The following is an 11680-nucleotide window of genomic DNA, read 5'->3' as shown; positions in this document are numbered from 1 at the left end:
GCGAACGAGTAATTTCGAAAATCACCTCGAGCCGGCTCCGGCCATCCGAGACACTAATGTGCGTTAAATTTAGTTGCAACTAAGTGCACATGTGGAAGCACCCATTAATTTTGTGGCCGTTATTCCTTGTTATCCCAGGGGGCGCTAGGGGAAACAAGGTCTCCCCCAAACCCTTCTGGTCCCCCCTAGTGAGTTTATAGATGGTCACCAGGTCCCCCCTCAGCCTTCTCTTGTGAAGGCTGGACAGGTTCAGGTCCCGTAGCCTCTCATGGTAGGGTCTGCCCCGCTGTTCCCGGATCATGCGGGTGGCCCTCCTTTGGACCCTCTCAATGTTGTCCACATCCCTCTTGAAGTGGGGCGCCCAGAACTGGACACAGTACTCCAGCTGTGGCCTGACCAGTGTCGCGTAGAGGGGGAGGATCACTTCCTTGGACCTACTTGAGATGCACCTGTGGATGCACGATAAGGTCCGGTTAGCTCTGCCGACCGTGACCTCGCATTGTCGGCCTATGTTCATCTTGGAGTCAATAATGACTCCAAGATCCCTTTCTGCCTCCATGCTCTCAAAAAGGGAGTTTCCCATCTTATAAGTGTGCTGCTGGTTACTACTGCCCAAGTGCAGCACCCTGCACTTGTCAGTATTGAAACGCATACTGTTTTTGTTAGCCCACCCCTGCAACCTATCCAGGTCTTGCTGCAATCTTTCCCTCCCTACTAGCGTGCCCACCTCACCCCAAATTTTGGTAGAAGAAGCTCTCTTGACCATGACTCCATTCTCCCTGGGGTCTGTCCTGAATATCCCAGAGGCGAAGGAGAATGCATCAGATTCCACAATGATACTGACCCTGGATTTGTTCTGCACACCAGAAATTCCTGAGACACAAAGATCACTGTCAGTGCAGGAGACACCTGAGGATCCATGCCTGGGGACTTGTAAGTTATGGGGAAGGAGCATTAGATTGGTTTGGGTGACTAGGGCTTACGTGGATGGGAGTGAGGGGGGGGGTTATTGTTGGAAGCAGCAATATGTCTGCTGCTTGTAGTCAAGCAATGTTTTGCATACATGGAGGTTGACATGCTGGACTGTCTCTTAAAGTTGCCAGCGGGGGTGTGGAGACACAGGTAGCGATGGCCAAGAGAAAGCATGATGCAGACTTTAGGTGTTGGCCTCTCAATCACAAGTACAGGCCACAGATGATTTGGGTGATGAAGTGAGCGAGGCTTTCCGAAAGATTGAAGAGTAAGAGGCACCAACTCACCAGGACATCATGGCCAGCACAATAAGATTCCTTGACCTGGCTGATAAGCTCTGTCAGAATGCCAAGCAGACCCAGTGGTAGGAGGGAAAGCTGGACAGAAGCTCTTTAAATGACTGACTCTTGGCCCTATTCATGAGTATCCGCCCCAAGCAGCTTCACAGAGAACCCTATCTATGATCAGCCCCACATTGTGACAACCTCATTGACAGTCACTGTGCTTGTGACTGAGGGGTGCCCCTCATCTAGCTGGATAAAGAGAGCACCAGTATGCTTTAGGGATGAAGGGAAGGGTGAGAAAGAGGGGGTTTGAGGTGTGGGCAAGAAAGAAGAGCCAGTGACAGGTGATGGGTTTTTAGCTCTAGTGAATTGCTCATCCTTCTATAGGAAAACCAAGAGGAGGGTGAGACACAGGGTGCATGGGGGAAGAGGGAGGAAGAGCCAATGATGGGTGATGGGTTTTTAGCTGTTAATGAATTGCTCATCTTTCTAGAGGAAATCAGGGGACTGGGCATTGTGTTCCTGGGTTTTTTCTGTTCTACTTTGGTTTACTGACATAAAAATTAATTCTTAGATGAAATTAAAATGAATTTTCATCCATGTCTGTCTGCTGACATACATTTCATAGATTTCTAGGTTCGGAAGGGACCGATTAGATCACACTTGTCCAACATATGGCCCGCGGGCTGCCATGCAGCCCACCAAGCCATTTTATCTGGCTCACGGCGGTGGCAGTGCTGCTGCTGCAGAGCGCAGAGCCGCGTCCATGGGGGGGGGGGGGGGTGGGGGGGGGGGGGGGCCGCCACAGAGGACAGAGCCATGGCGCAGCGCGGGGCCATGGCGGCAGTGCAGAGCTGCAGCGGTGGAGCATGGAGCTGCGGTGGCGACAGCAGAGCGCAGAGCCGTGGTGGCAGAGCGCAGAGCTCCGGCAGCGACGAGGCAGGCAGGGCTGGCCCGCGGGCCCCAGCCGGCAGCGAGGGGAGGGGAGCTGCTTACCCCCGTGGTGCCCGGCTCATCAGTGAGCCGGGTCCTGCCGCAGCTGCCCCGAGGGCTGCGGGAAGCAGGGCTGCCCCAGCCGCGCCTAATTGGATGAGCTGGGGACGAGCTCCGCCCCTTGCCCCCGGCACGTGGCTGGGGGAGCTGCAGCATGGCCTGCGCCCTGCCCACATGTGTGGTGGATGGAGGCACGAGGTAAGTTCCCATACTAAGCTTGGGGCCGGGTCGGGGCGGACGGAGGCACGGGGTAAGCTCCCATGCAAAGCTGGGGTCACCTTGGGACCAGGCCAGGGTGGACGAAGGCACGGGGTAAGTTCCCGTGTGGAGCTGGGGGCACCTCGGGGCCAGGTTGGGGCTGTGTGTGTGCGTGTGTGCGTGCATGCATGTGCATGTGTGTGTGCTTCCCAGCACATCCCAATAGCTGTTTTGGCTCTGTCTGCTGCAACACACGTGTGCACATTTCCAGACCCATTTCATTGTCACTTCCTGCAACTTCATTGGTGTCAAAGGTCACGTGACATCACTTCCTAATGTGATATCACTTCCTGTGAGGTCTTTGAATGTGGCTCACGGCCCACTGGGTGATAAAAAGTTCGTGATCCAGCCCCACATTCAAAAAGGTTGGATGCCCCTGTATTAGATCATCGAGACCGACCCTCTGCTCTGGGCAAGAAAGAGCGCTGGGGTTAAGTAACCCCAGCCAGGTGCTTGTCTAATCTCCTTTTAAATGCCTCCAGTGTAGGCGATTGCACCACCTCCCTTATAAGTCCATTCCATATTTTGGCAACCCTCACCATAAAGAATTTTTTCCTGATGTCCAATCTAAATCTGCTCTCCTACAGTTTATGGCCATTGCTTCTAATAACCCCGAGGGGTGCCCTGGTAAATGGAGTACCCCCCCCCCCCCCCGCCCGGCCCGTCGACCGCCCACCAGACCCCCCCCACTAGACTGCCACAAGATCACCTCTCAGCCTTCTCTTGCAGAGGCTGAAGAGATTCAGATCCCTCAATCTGTCTTCATAGGATCTTACCTGCAGGCCCTCAACCATACGAGTAGCTCTCCTCTGAACCCTTTCCAGGTTATCCACATCCCTCTTGAAGTATGGTGCCCAAAACTGGACACAGTACTCCAGCTGCAGCCCCACCAATGCCGCATAGAGGGGAAGTATCACTTCCCTAGACCTGCTCGTGATGCACCTACTAATGCAAGAAAGAGTGCGGTTAGCCTTACTTATTACCTCGTCACATTGGTGACTCATTCATTTTTGCATTGACTCTAAGATCCCTTTCTGGAAGGGCCTTCTCACTGAGCCTGGGACACTCACTAGGGATATTAGCCCTGCCTACACACTCCTAAGGGAGGGCACAGTACTGGGGCTACTGGTCAGGGTCACTCTGAGCTGCTCCCAAGCCACTTACACTACCAAACTGACAGGTTTGGTGTGCTGGGGCAAGCATGCAGGCCATGTTTTATGAACAGCTGTCTTGGACTCAGTGGCAGTCTGTACTGACAAGCTCAGAGAATCCCAGGCCTTTCCCATACACAGAAGTGATGCTAGTTTAGTTTATATTGATGTAGAAAATCCAAACCCACCCCAAAATTAATTAAAGTTTAAGGGCACTTGTATATGTGATGGGGGTTTATTCCTTCAGGGTTCTATTCTATGAGCCCTAAATTGAAATGGTGAGTTTTTTTTGAAATGGTGGGTTTTATTTTTCTGTTGTTGTATGTCATTGTCCTGGTGGCCGCAGGTGCCTGACGAAAGTTGAAGTGGAGAAGGGCCCAATCCTTTTTTTGGCACAGCCTGTCTGCCTCTCCTGTGGCTGGGGCCCATTAATCTGTGCCATTAATGTGTCAGCTCACCCTCTGGGCAGAGGAGTGGTGGGGAGGCTCCACTGAAAAAGAGGATCAGGCCCCTCATCACTTCTGCCTTCAGCAGACACCTGCGGTCACCTGGGAACAGGCTGACTTGCCCTTGGGGCAGCGGCAGCGGCAGCAGGAGGGTGGCTGGGTGTACTGGCAGCTGGAGAAGGCATCAGGGATGGTGCAAGGGGCTGCCCTGGTGGGCTACTAGCTGGTCAGGTGCTGCCTCAGCTCAGAGGTGCCTGATCCAATTCTTCCCTAAGCCTGCCCGGGCTTCTAGCCCCCCATGCACCATCTCCACTGCCTTCTCTGGCCACTAGCACACCCAGCCATCCTTCTGCCATCTTTCCATACTGCACCAGGGGCAAGCCAGCCTATATTCCAGGCAGCCCCCGGCACCCTGCCAGCCACAGGTGCCTGCTGAAGGAAGAAGATATGAGGGGCCTGATCCCTTTTTTCTGTGGAGCCTGCCCGCCTCGCCTGCAGTAGAGAGCAAGCTGACAGATTAATGGCTGCAATGTTCCAAGTTGCAACATTGCAAACTGAACTGCTTTGAGATAGTAGTTTAGTTTACAATGATGCAGACTCATTTAAAATCCCCCAAACTTGCATACATGTAATGTGTGATGCCATTAAGCCATACAAATGGAAAATTTCATCTTGTGTCCATAGTAACATTGTGTATACAAATGTCCTAACAACTCCCCATGTGGAAATTCCTATGTTGGTTTAAAAACTGCACATTGGCCAATATTGTGAGCCCTCCACTCAGCTTGGGAAAATTTCTATTGCCCTCCCATAACTTTTGAATGCCTGACCTGATCAATCCCAACAGTATTTCAAGGAATGCTCTAGGCAGCAGTGAGCAGAACCTATTGCAGAAACCAGCAAAGATTTTCCTTGATTTCCCAAAAATAAGGGAAACAAGAAGCTGCAAGTACCCCTGCTTGTCTACAGATCTGTCACTGGTAGCAATCAGAGTCCATTCATTCTGGCTCCTGGCCTAGAAACCTTCCCTTAAGAAAGGGAGGAAACAAGCACGGTTCCACAGAACATTCCTGATCTGATGACACAAATTTTATTAATAAAAAAATGTAGCCCCAAACCTTCAGGTCACCTTGAGCCTTGATTCTACACTGAGTTCAGTGAGCTTTACACAGACTTGAACGTGGCTTCTGTAAGCATAAACAGCTGAAGAGGTAGCTTCCTTCAGGATCAGAGCCTTAATCCATCTTCTGTGAGTACAAGATGGTTTGCCATTCAGCTGTTCTCCATCAGTGCTTTGTCCAGCTTTCAGTATTTCAATGGATACAGTTACCATGGGCATTTCCCTTAGGACAGCATTTCATATTTAGTTGCAGCAAACTGGATTTTTCCAATGTCATAGGAATTCTCAATCCAACAATAAAGGTTTGGAACTTGGGGTGGGGTAGCTTGCAGTACCAGTCTTATTAATCACCTAGTCAGTAAAATATTTTCTTTTGTTATTTTGCCATGGATTCCTTTGGTCAGTTTTATCTACCACTCTGTATCTCCCCAAACCATTCTTTTTTAACCTGAGTATTTACTCTTAGAAAGCTGCCTCAGCCCTGATTAGTTTGTAAGCCAAACAGAGAATATTTTGCCCTTATATGGCCCTATCTGTGGGTCTCTCAAGCACACAGAGAAACATTCAAGGCACTCTCACAATGGCTGTACTGATATAGGGATCGTTATTCCCATTTTACACATAGGGAAACTGAGGCCCAGAGGAGTTAAATGACTTGGAAAAGGTCTAACAGAGCCAGGAACTGAGTCCAGCTTGCCTGTATTCTGGTCATATGACTCTCTCCTCTTAGTTCACACAAAGCCAGTATAGAAGACGGCTTAAAGCCACGTTCCTTTTCTTTGCAGAATCCTCATGGGGCAATGATGCTATGGTTCTGCCAGAAGATCCAGTAACAGTAAGTGGTAACAACTTACTGAAAAATAATCCTCTCTCTTACTGACTCCGTTTACTCCTGCCAGATCTTTTCCTGAGCTAACAAAGCACTTCTTTTCTCTCTTTTAATCAGGATTCAGGCTGGCTAGATCACTGTTCTAAAAAGCTGGGGTTTGAATTCCCAGTTGATTTGCTTGTGAACCACATGTGAGCTTAATTTTTAAAAGCACTTCTTTCACATCAGCAATTTTTTTAGAGGTAGCAGCAGAGAGTAATACTTATGTTTTGCAAGCAGTCAGTTCATTAGGCCTCATTACCCTCTCCCCTCCCAATGTCATAGAAGTGGGAACTAATTACAATTATGTGCCAAATTAACACACAGCAGCAGAGCCAGGCTCAAAATCCTCCTCTTCACCTGCCCAAACCCCAGCCCCAGGCAGCAAATCTTCATTTCCCTCATTTAAAACGACAAAAGCTACCATACTGCATATACAGCAGCACTTGGAGAGCTGTGTCAAAATATCGTAGCACCCCTCTGCCCCCCAGCTAAGAAAGACAGTGTGAGCATTAGCATGTATGCATTGATTTATGGTTGCTAGCAGGTAGATATAAGATTGTTTCAGGAGCCAACTATTTTATACCCACAAGCTCCACGTGTCTTTTCTTTAAAAAAAAAATTGTTCAGAAACAGCCCTACTGCTGTTCAGCATAAATGTAATAGCTTGACTAAAAAAAAATGCAGTTTTTAGAAACAAAGCCATTGAGCTAGCTCTCCACTCCCTATATGAATCTACCATTGTTCACGAAGAAGCCTAATTCTTCAGTAACCCTCTTCTCTCCTCTCACCCAACCCCCCCTGCTGCTGCCTTTGTCACATGATCCAGTTGCTATTTAAAGTCAATGGGAGAATCAGTGCTGAGTCACAGCTGAATCTTGGATCTGAGAATTGAGTGGTTGATCTAGCTTTTTGGGCTTCAGTCAGCAGCATGGAGCATGTGAGTCTCATCTCCTCTTAGCTATGGCTGTTAGAATGGAAAGCTTCAGAGTTCATTTGTAAAATATGGGTATTGCTTAGGGAGGCAGGGAACTGGCTGATAGGAGAAAAAACAAATTATGGGTAGGGAAAATGCATAGCTGTTATCTCAGACTTTTGGGAGAGGAAAGAGGGAGAAGTAGAATTTCTTGCCCCAGAAAAACTTAAACCTATCCTGTTTCTGAAGTGGGCCCAGAGGCTACTGATTACTTTCAAACATTTAAGTTAAGACTTTTTTTTTTTTTAGCATTCTTATTGGAAACGTTAGTATGGTTATTGATCTGTTTTGCCAGATCTTGGATGTTTCACAGTACAAAACTTTTTGCAAGGTTACAAAACCTGATAGCCTAAAATCTTCATATTAGGAAAAAGGCTATTTTTTCGTTCCCCACCTTTCCAGTTTATTTTGACTTAGTCCAAGGAAACTGCAAGAAAAACCTAGGACGGGAGTGTAGGTTTGACCTACCTGTGGGATTCCAGCCTTTTCTATCATCTTTTTCTTTGGTGTTCCATGCTCATCTCTGTCTTGGTGGCTGGGTCCTGCTTAATTCAGCTGTCTGCTGTGTTTTTTAGACTCTTCTCCTGCTACAGAAAAGCAGCAGAAAGCCTGGAAATCCAGAATTAATAGTTCTTAGATACCATGGTGATAAGCAGTCTACTGATACTGAAGTTAGTGAAAGAGCCTGGCTCTAGCAGTATGGCAAGAGGAAGGAAGGAATTGATCAACATAGGCAAGGCTAACTAGGAAGCCTGCCTGGAGCATCTGCTTCACCTGTGCCCAGGATAAAGTCTTTCACTTTCCTTCCCTCCCTAGTGAGGACACTCCTGCTCTCTTGTGTGGTGCAGGGTCGGAATGCTGCCTAATGCCAAACACAGAATGGCTCTTCAGGCTCAAGTGAAGTCCAGATTCCCAGGGCTGTGTTTTGCAGGGGAGGGAGGGAGAAAGAAGGCTGGAGGCACCTGGGATAGAGGCAGACATTCAAAAAGCCTGATCCTGAGTTGACTCAATCTTTGCAGGTTAGTTTAACCTGGCTAGGCACCAGTTTTTAATCGTATAGACATCCTCTCTGGACTGAAGAAATGCAGGCACATACCTGCAGTAGCTTGGGCTAGAAGCAGTGGGGGTGAGGGTGGGGGTGCTAGAGTAGCCCTCCCTCCCTTTTACAATGCTGAGCTGAGGTGGGGCTTGGTCAGGCCCTGGCAGGATGCTCTGATTAGGGAGGGACCCCCTGCTGTCCCCAACAGAGCATTGGGTTACACAGCGGGGGGTTACACAGAGACTTGTTAGTATTTATCAGCCTATCAACAAAACAACAGCCTCTGTCTTAAGCTCTTCTTAAGTTTTTCCAAGGAAGGAATGGAAGGATATTACCAGCCACCTGTTGACTAGATCCAAAAAGCCCTAAGTCGACACCGTTCTTTCTACCTTTGTCTTGTCCTGAAGCACAGACCATAGCCAACATGTGGTATGCTAGCTAATGGTGAGAGGTGTCTGTATAAGGCAGAGGGGAAGAGGTATTCCTGCTTGAGCAGAGAATGGTGAGGGGGATGGGGGGAGCAGAAGGACACCAGGCAGATGCCTCTGTACCTGCAGTCTCTGTCGGAGCAGCAGCCAGGGAGTGGAGGGGAGGGACCAGTCCTGCTGGACTGGAGCAGAAAGCAGAGCCCTGCCCAGGGTTGCAAAGCATCTGGGCTGCTGGAGGACTCTGATTTTAACTTAAACCAGGAAAGGTCTGGGACAGACATTTCATAAACTGGTTTGACCCAAATCAGTTAAACCTACTTGAATGTAGTCCCTCTCAAACTGGTTTTAGCCATTTTCAAACTGGTTTATGTGCACTGAGCATCTGTTCTGTTGCAGGTTTAAACCAGTTTCTGATCACTTAAACTGGTTTATATGTAATGTCTGTCCCTAGCCCTCAAGTACTTTTTCCCTGCCCTTCTTCCCACTTCTTCTCTCGCTCTTTCCCCTAGACTGGGCGAGGGCACACATCAAATTTATGATGCCCTAAAAAGCTATTTCTTGGCTTCTGGTCACTTAAGTCTGCTGAAGGAGAATCTTTTTTTTTTGGCTTTTTAGACTCCTTCCCCAGCTACATTTCTTATCTTCCTTGAGAGATCTGAGCCCATTCATCTGCAGGCAAACGACGCCCAAAGGTGGTAGCAGCACTATAGGCTTCCCTGTTTATATGCCATGCCTTCTGCATCCTTGTGGACTGTCAGAAGGAACCCACTTCTTGCTCAGTCTCTTGCCATCTGATTGCTGACCTCTGCACAGGCTGCGAACAGACCAGTGTGTGCCTGCAATTCATAGAACTTGGAGCTCTGCTCAGTGAGGGTTGATTTGTGACCAACAAATATTTCATGAGCCACTCGGCTATGGTTATGCACTGATTGCTTGGACTAGGTGACTTGGAGGCAGAAGGCTCTGCACACCTTTCCTGTGCTGCCCTCCTATACCCCAATTCAGGGTACTAGGACTAGTGATTCACCTGGGGAAGACTAATATTTGTTCTTTTTCTCCTTTAGGGACTGGAGGTTACTCACCTGAATATCCAGCCTGGAGGGAGCATCAAAGTGAGGGGGAAGATCCTGCCAGATGCCAAAGGGTGAGTTGGGCAGCCCAGCAGTAACTGCAGGATGCACTGTGGAGGATATCTGCCTCTTTTCTGAAGATCTGAGCACCTATAATGCTGTCTGTCTGTGTGACAGCCCTGACAAATGGGGCAGACTCCAGTGTTGGGAGTCATTCTGTGCTGCTGTCTAACATCTTTTTATGCTGCCCTCACAGCTTTGCCTTGAATGTGGGCAAGGACAGCAGCAACCTCATGCTGCACTTCAACCCCCGCTTTGACTGCCATGGGGATGTGAATACCATTGTGTGCAACTCCAGGGAAGATGGGGCATGGGGAGCAGAGGAGAGGGAAACGGATTTTCCCTTCCAACAGGGTGACAAGACTGAGGTGAGGAGAAATTGAAGGTGGTAAACAGCCAACCCAAGCAGGGTGCGGGGCCTGGGGCAAATCAGGCCATGCAGGGCCCTGCCCCTGCTCTGATCCCACGCATCCTGGACCCAAAGAAGCTGCCACTGCTATTGACAGTGGCAGCGTCTGCAATGGGGTGAGAAGGAGGGGGTTGGACATGGCAGGGGGTCGGACTTGACGATCTGCTCAGGTCCCTTCTGACCCTACCAACTATGAAACTATCGGAGTTGCGAGCAGCTAGACACAAAGCCAGCAATGGCGGTGCAGAGTTGCTGCAGCCACTTTTGCCCAGCTCCACGGGGCTCCCCAAAGTGCAGGGTCTGGGGCAATCGCCCCGATTCCTCTCCCTACCCCGGGACAGCCCTGGTGGTGAAGGAGCGCTTTCCTTTAGAGAAGAGGTTGTTTTGGCCACTGTGGCTTCTATCCATGCCTTTTATGTAGTGCCAACATCAAAGTGGGTCCCTGTCACTAGTGAATTGGGCTTCCCCTTGCGCCTGTGAGGAAGCTGCTTATGAATATTAATGAGGGGGTGGGGAATATGGGAATTAAGACCTGAAACCATTAGAGCTGGTTATAGTAAACTCATGTCTGAAATTCACCCACTTTGTTTCTTTGTTTGTTTGTTTCTTTTTCTTTTCTCAAAAAAAAAAAAAAGAAGTGTTTTTTGTTGGTTTTTTTTTTTTTTAATGTTGACATTCCCAACTTAAAACTCTGGGTGGACAGCGACTCTTCCATAGGAACTCCTAGGTCATGAGTCTAGCCAGCTGTAGCTACTCCACACTTGGAATCTGTAGCAGAGATAGGAAGACTATCTTGTCCCTTAACCATGCTATCCTTCCTCTGTCTTTTCAGCTAAACTCTGGGCTGATCATCTCCTCCCTCCCCAGTTAATAATAATACCAACTGGCAGAAGAGGGGAGGCTGAGCAACACCAAATTCCCTCAAGACAGCTGCAGCCTCCAGCTGGTTCTGGACTGAGCGGGGAGGGGTGGTGCGGGGTGGGGGCGCAGAAACCTGCTGTAAAGTCCACGGGCTGCTTCTGTCATATGTTCTCTCTTTGCAGATATGCATCTCCTTTGACACAGCTGAGCTGAAAGTAGGACTGGCTGATAAGGAGATCGTATTCCCCAACCGCCTGAGCCTGGAGAAGATTGAGTATGTGTCTACTGAGGGTGACTTTGAAGTCAAAGTCATTAAATTCAATTAACTGTTTAATGCTCCTCCTCTGAGCTCCCAGTACTGAAATAAACTGAACTTGCCATGGGTGTTCTTTCTGTTATATCTTTTGTTTTAACCATTTTCCTCTCCTACCTCAAACAGAAGTGGCTAGTCCACAACCAACTGGATCAGAAGCAAATGCTTATTAGGAATTCTCTCTGGACTATGCTGCCTGCCTGTCAACTCACTGGCTAGTAGCTCCTGACACTGAAAAAAGGCTATTAATGCTGGTTTCCTCTTTTTTAAGCCACTCTGTCTGCTGCCTGGTGTGTGCAGCTTCTCAGTTTTTTTTCTCTAGTAGCTCAGTTTGTCCCTTTGCTGGGTATCAGCTGGCAGGGTAAGCCTTACCTCCTTTATGGCTGGCCCTATTAGACTTGGAGGAAACACCGGTGCACATAGCTATCAGCT

At 48.9% G+C, this 11680-nt stretch overlaps 1 protein-coding gene across 1 annotated transcript; it reads left to right on the top strand.

The window, feature by feature from the left end:
* Positions 1-6907: 6907 nt before the first annotated feature.
* LOC102379481 (16 kDa beta-galactoside-binding lectin-like) lies at positions 6908-11323 on the top strand. Its single transcript, XM_006035903.3, has 4 exons — positions 6908-7032; positions 9600-9679; positions 9862-10033; positions 11118-11323. Exons 1-4 carry the CDS (start codon positions 7024-7026, stop codon positions 11259-11261), a joined length of 405 nt encoding a protein of 134 aa, XP_006035965.1. The 5' UTR covers positions 6908-7023; the 3' UTR covers positions 11262-11323.
* Positions 11324-11680: the final 357 nt, after the last annotated feature.

The sequence above is a fragment of the Alligator sinensis genome, unplaced genomic scaffold (genome assembly GCF_000455745.1).
Source record: "Alligator sinensis unplaced genomic scaffold, ASM45574v1 scaffold578_1, whole genome shotgun sequence".
NCBI classification, from domain to species: Eukaryota; Metazoa; Chordata; order Crocodylia; family Alligatoridae; genus Alligator; species Alligator sinensis.
This window is presented reverse-complemented; position numbering and strand designations above follow the sequence as displayed.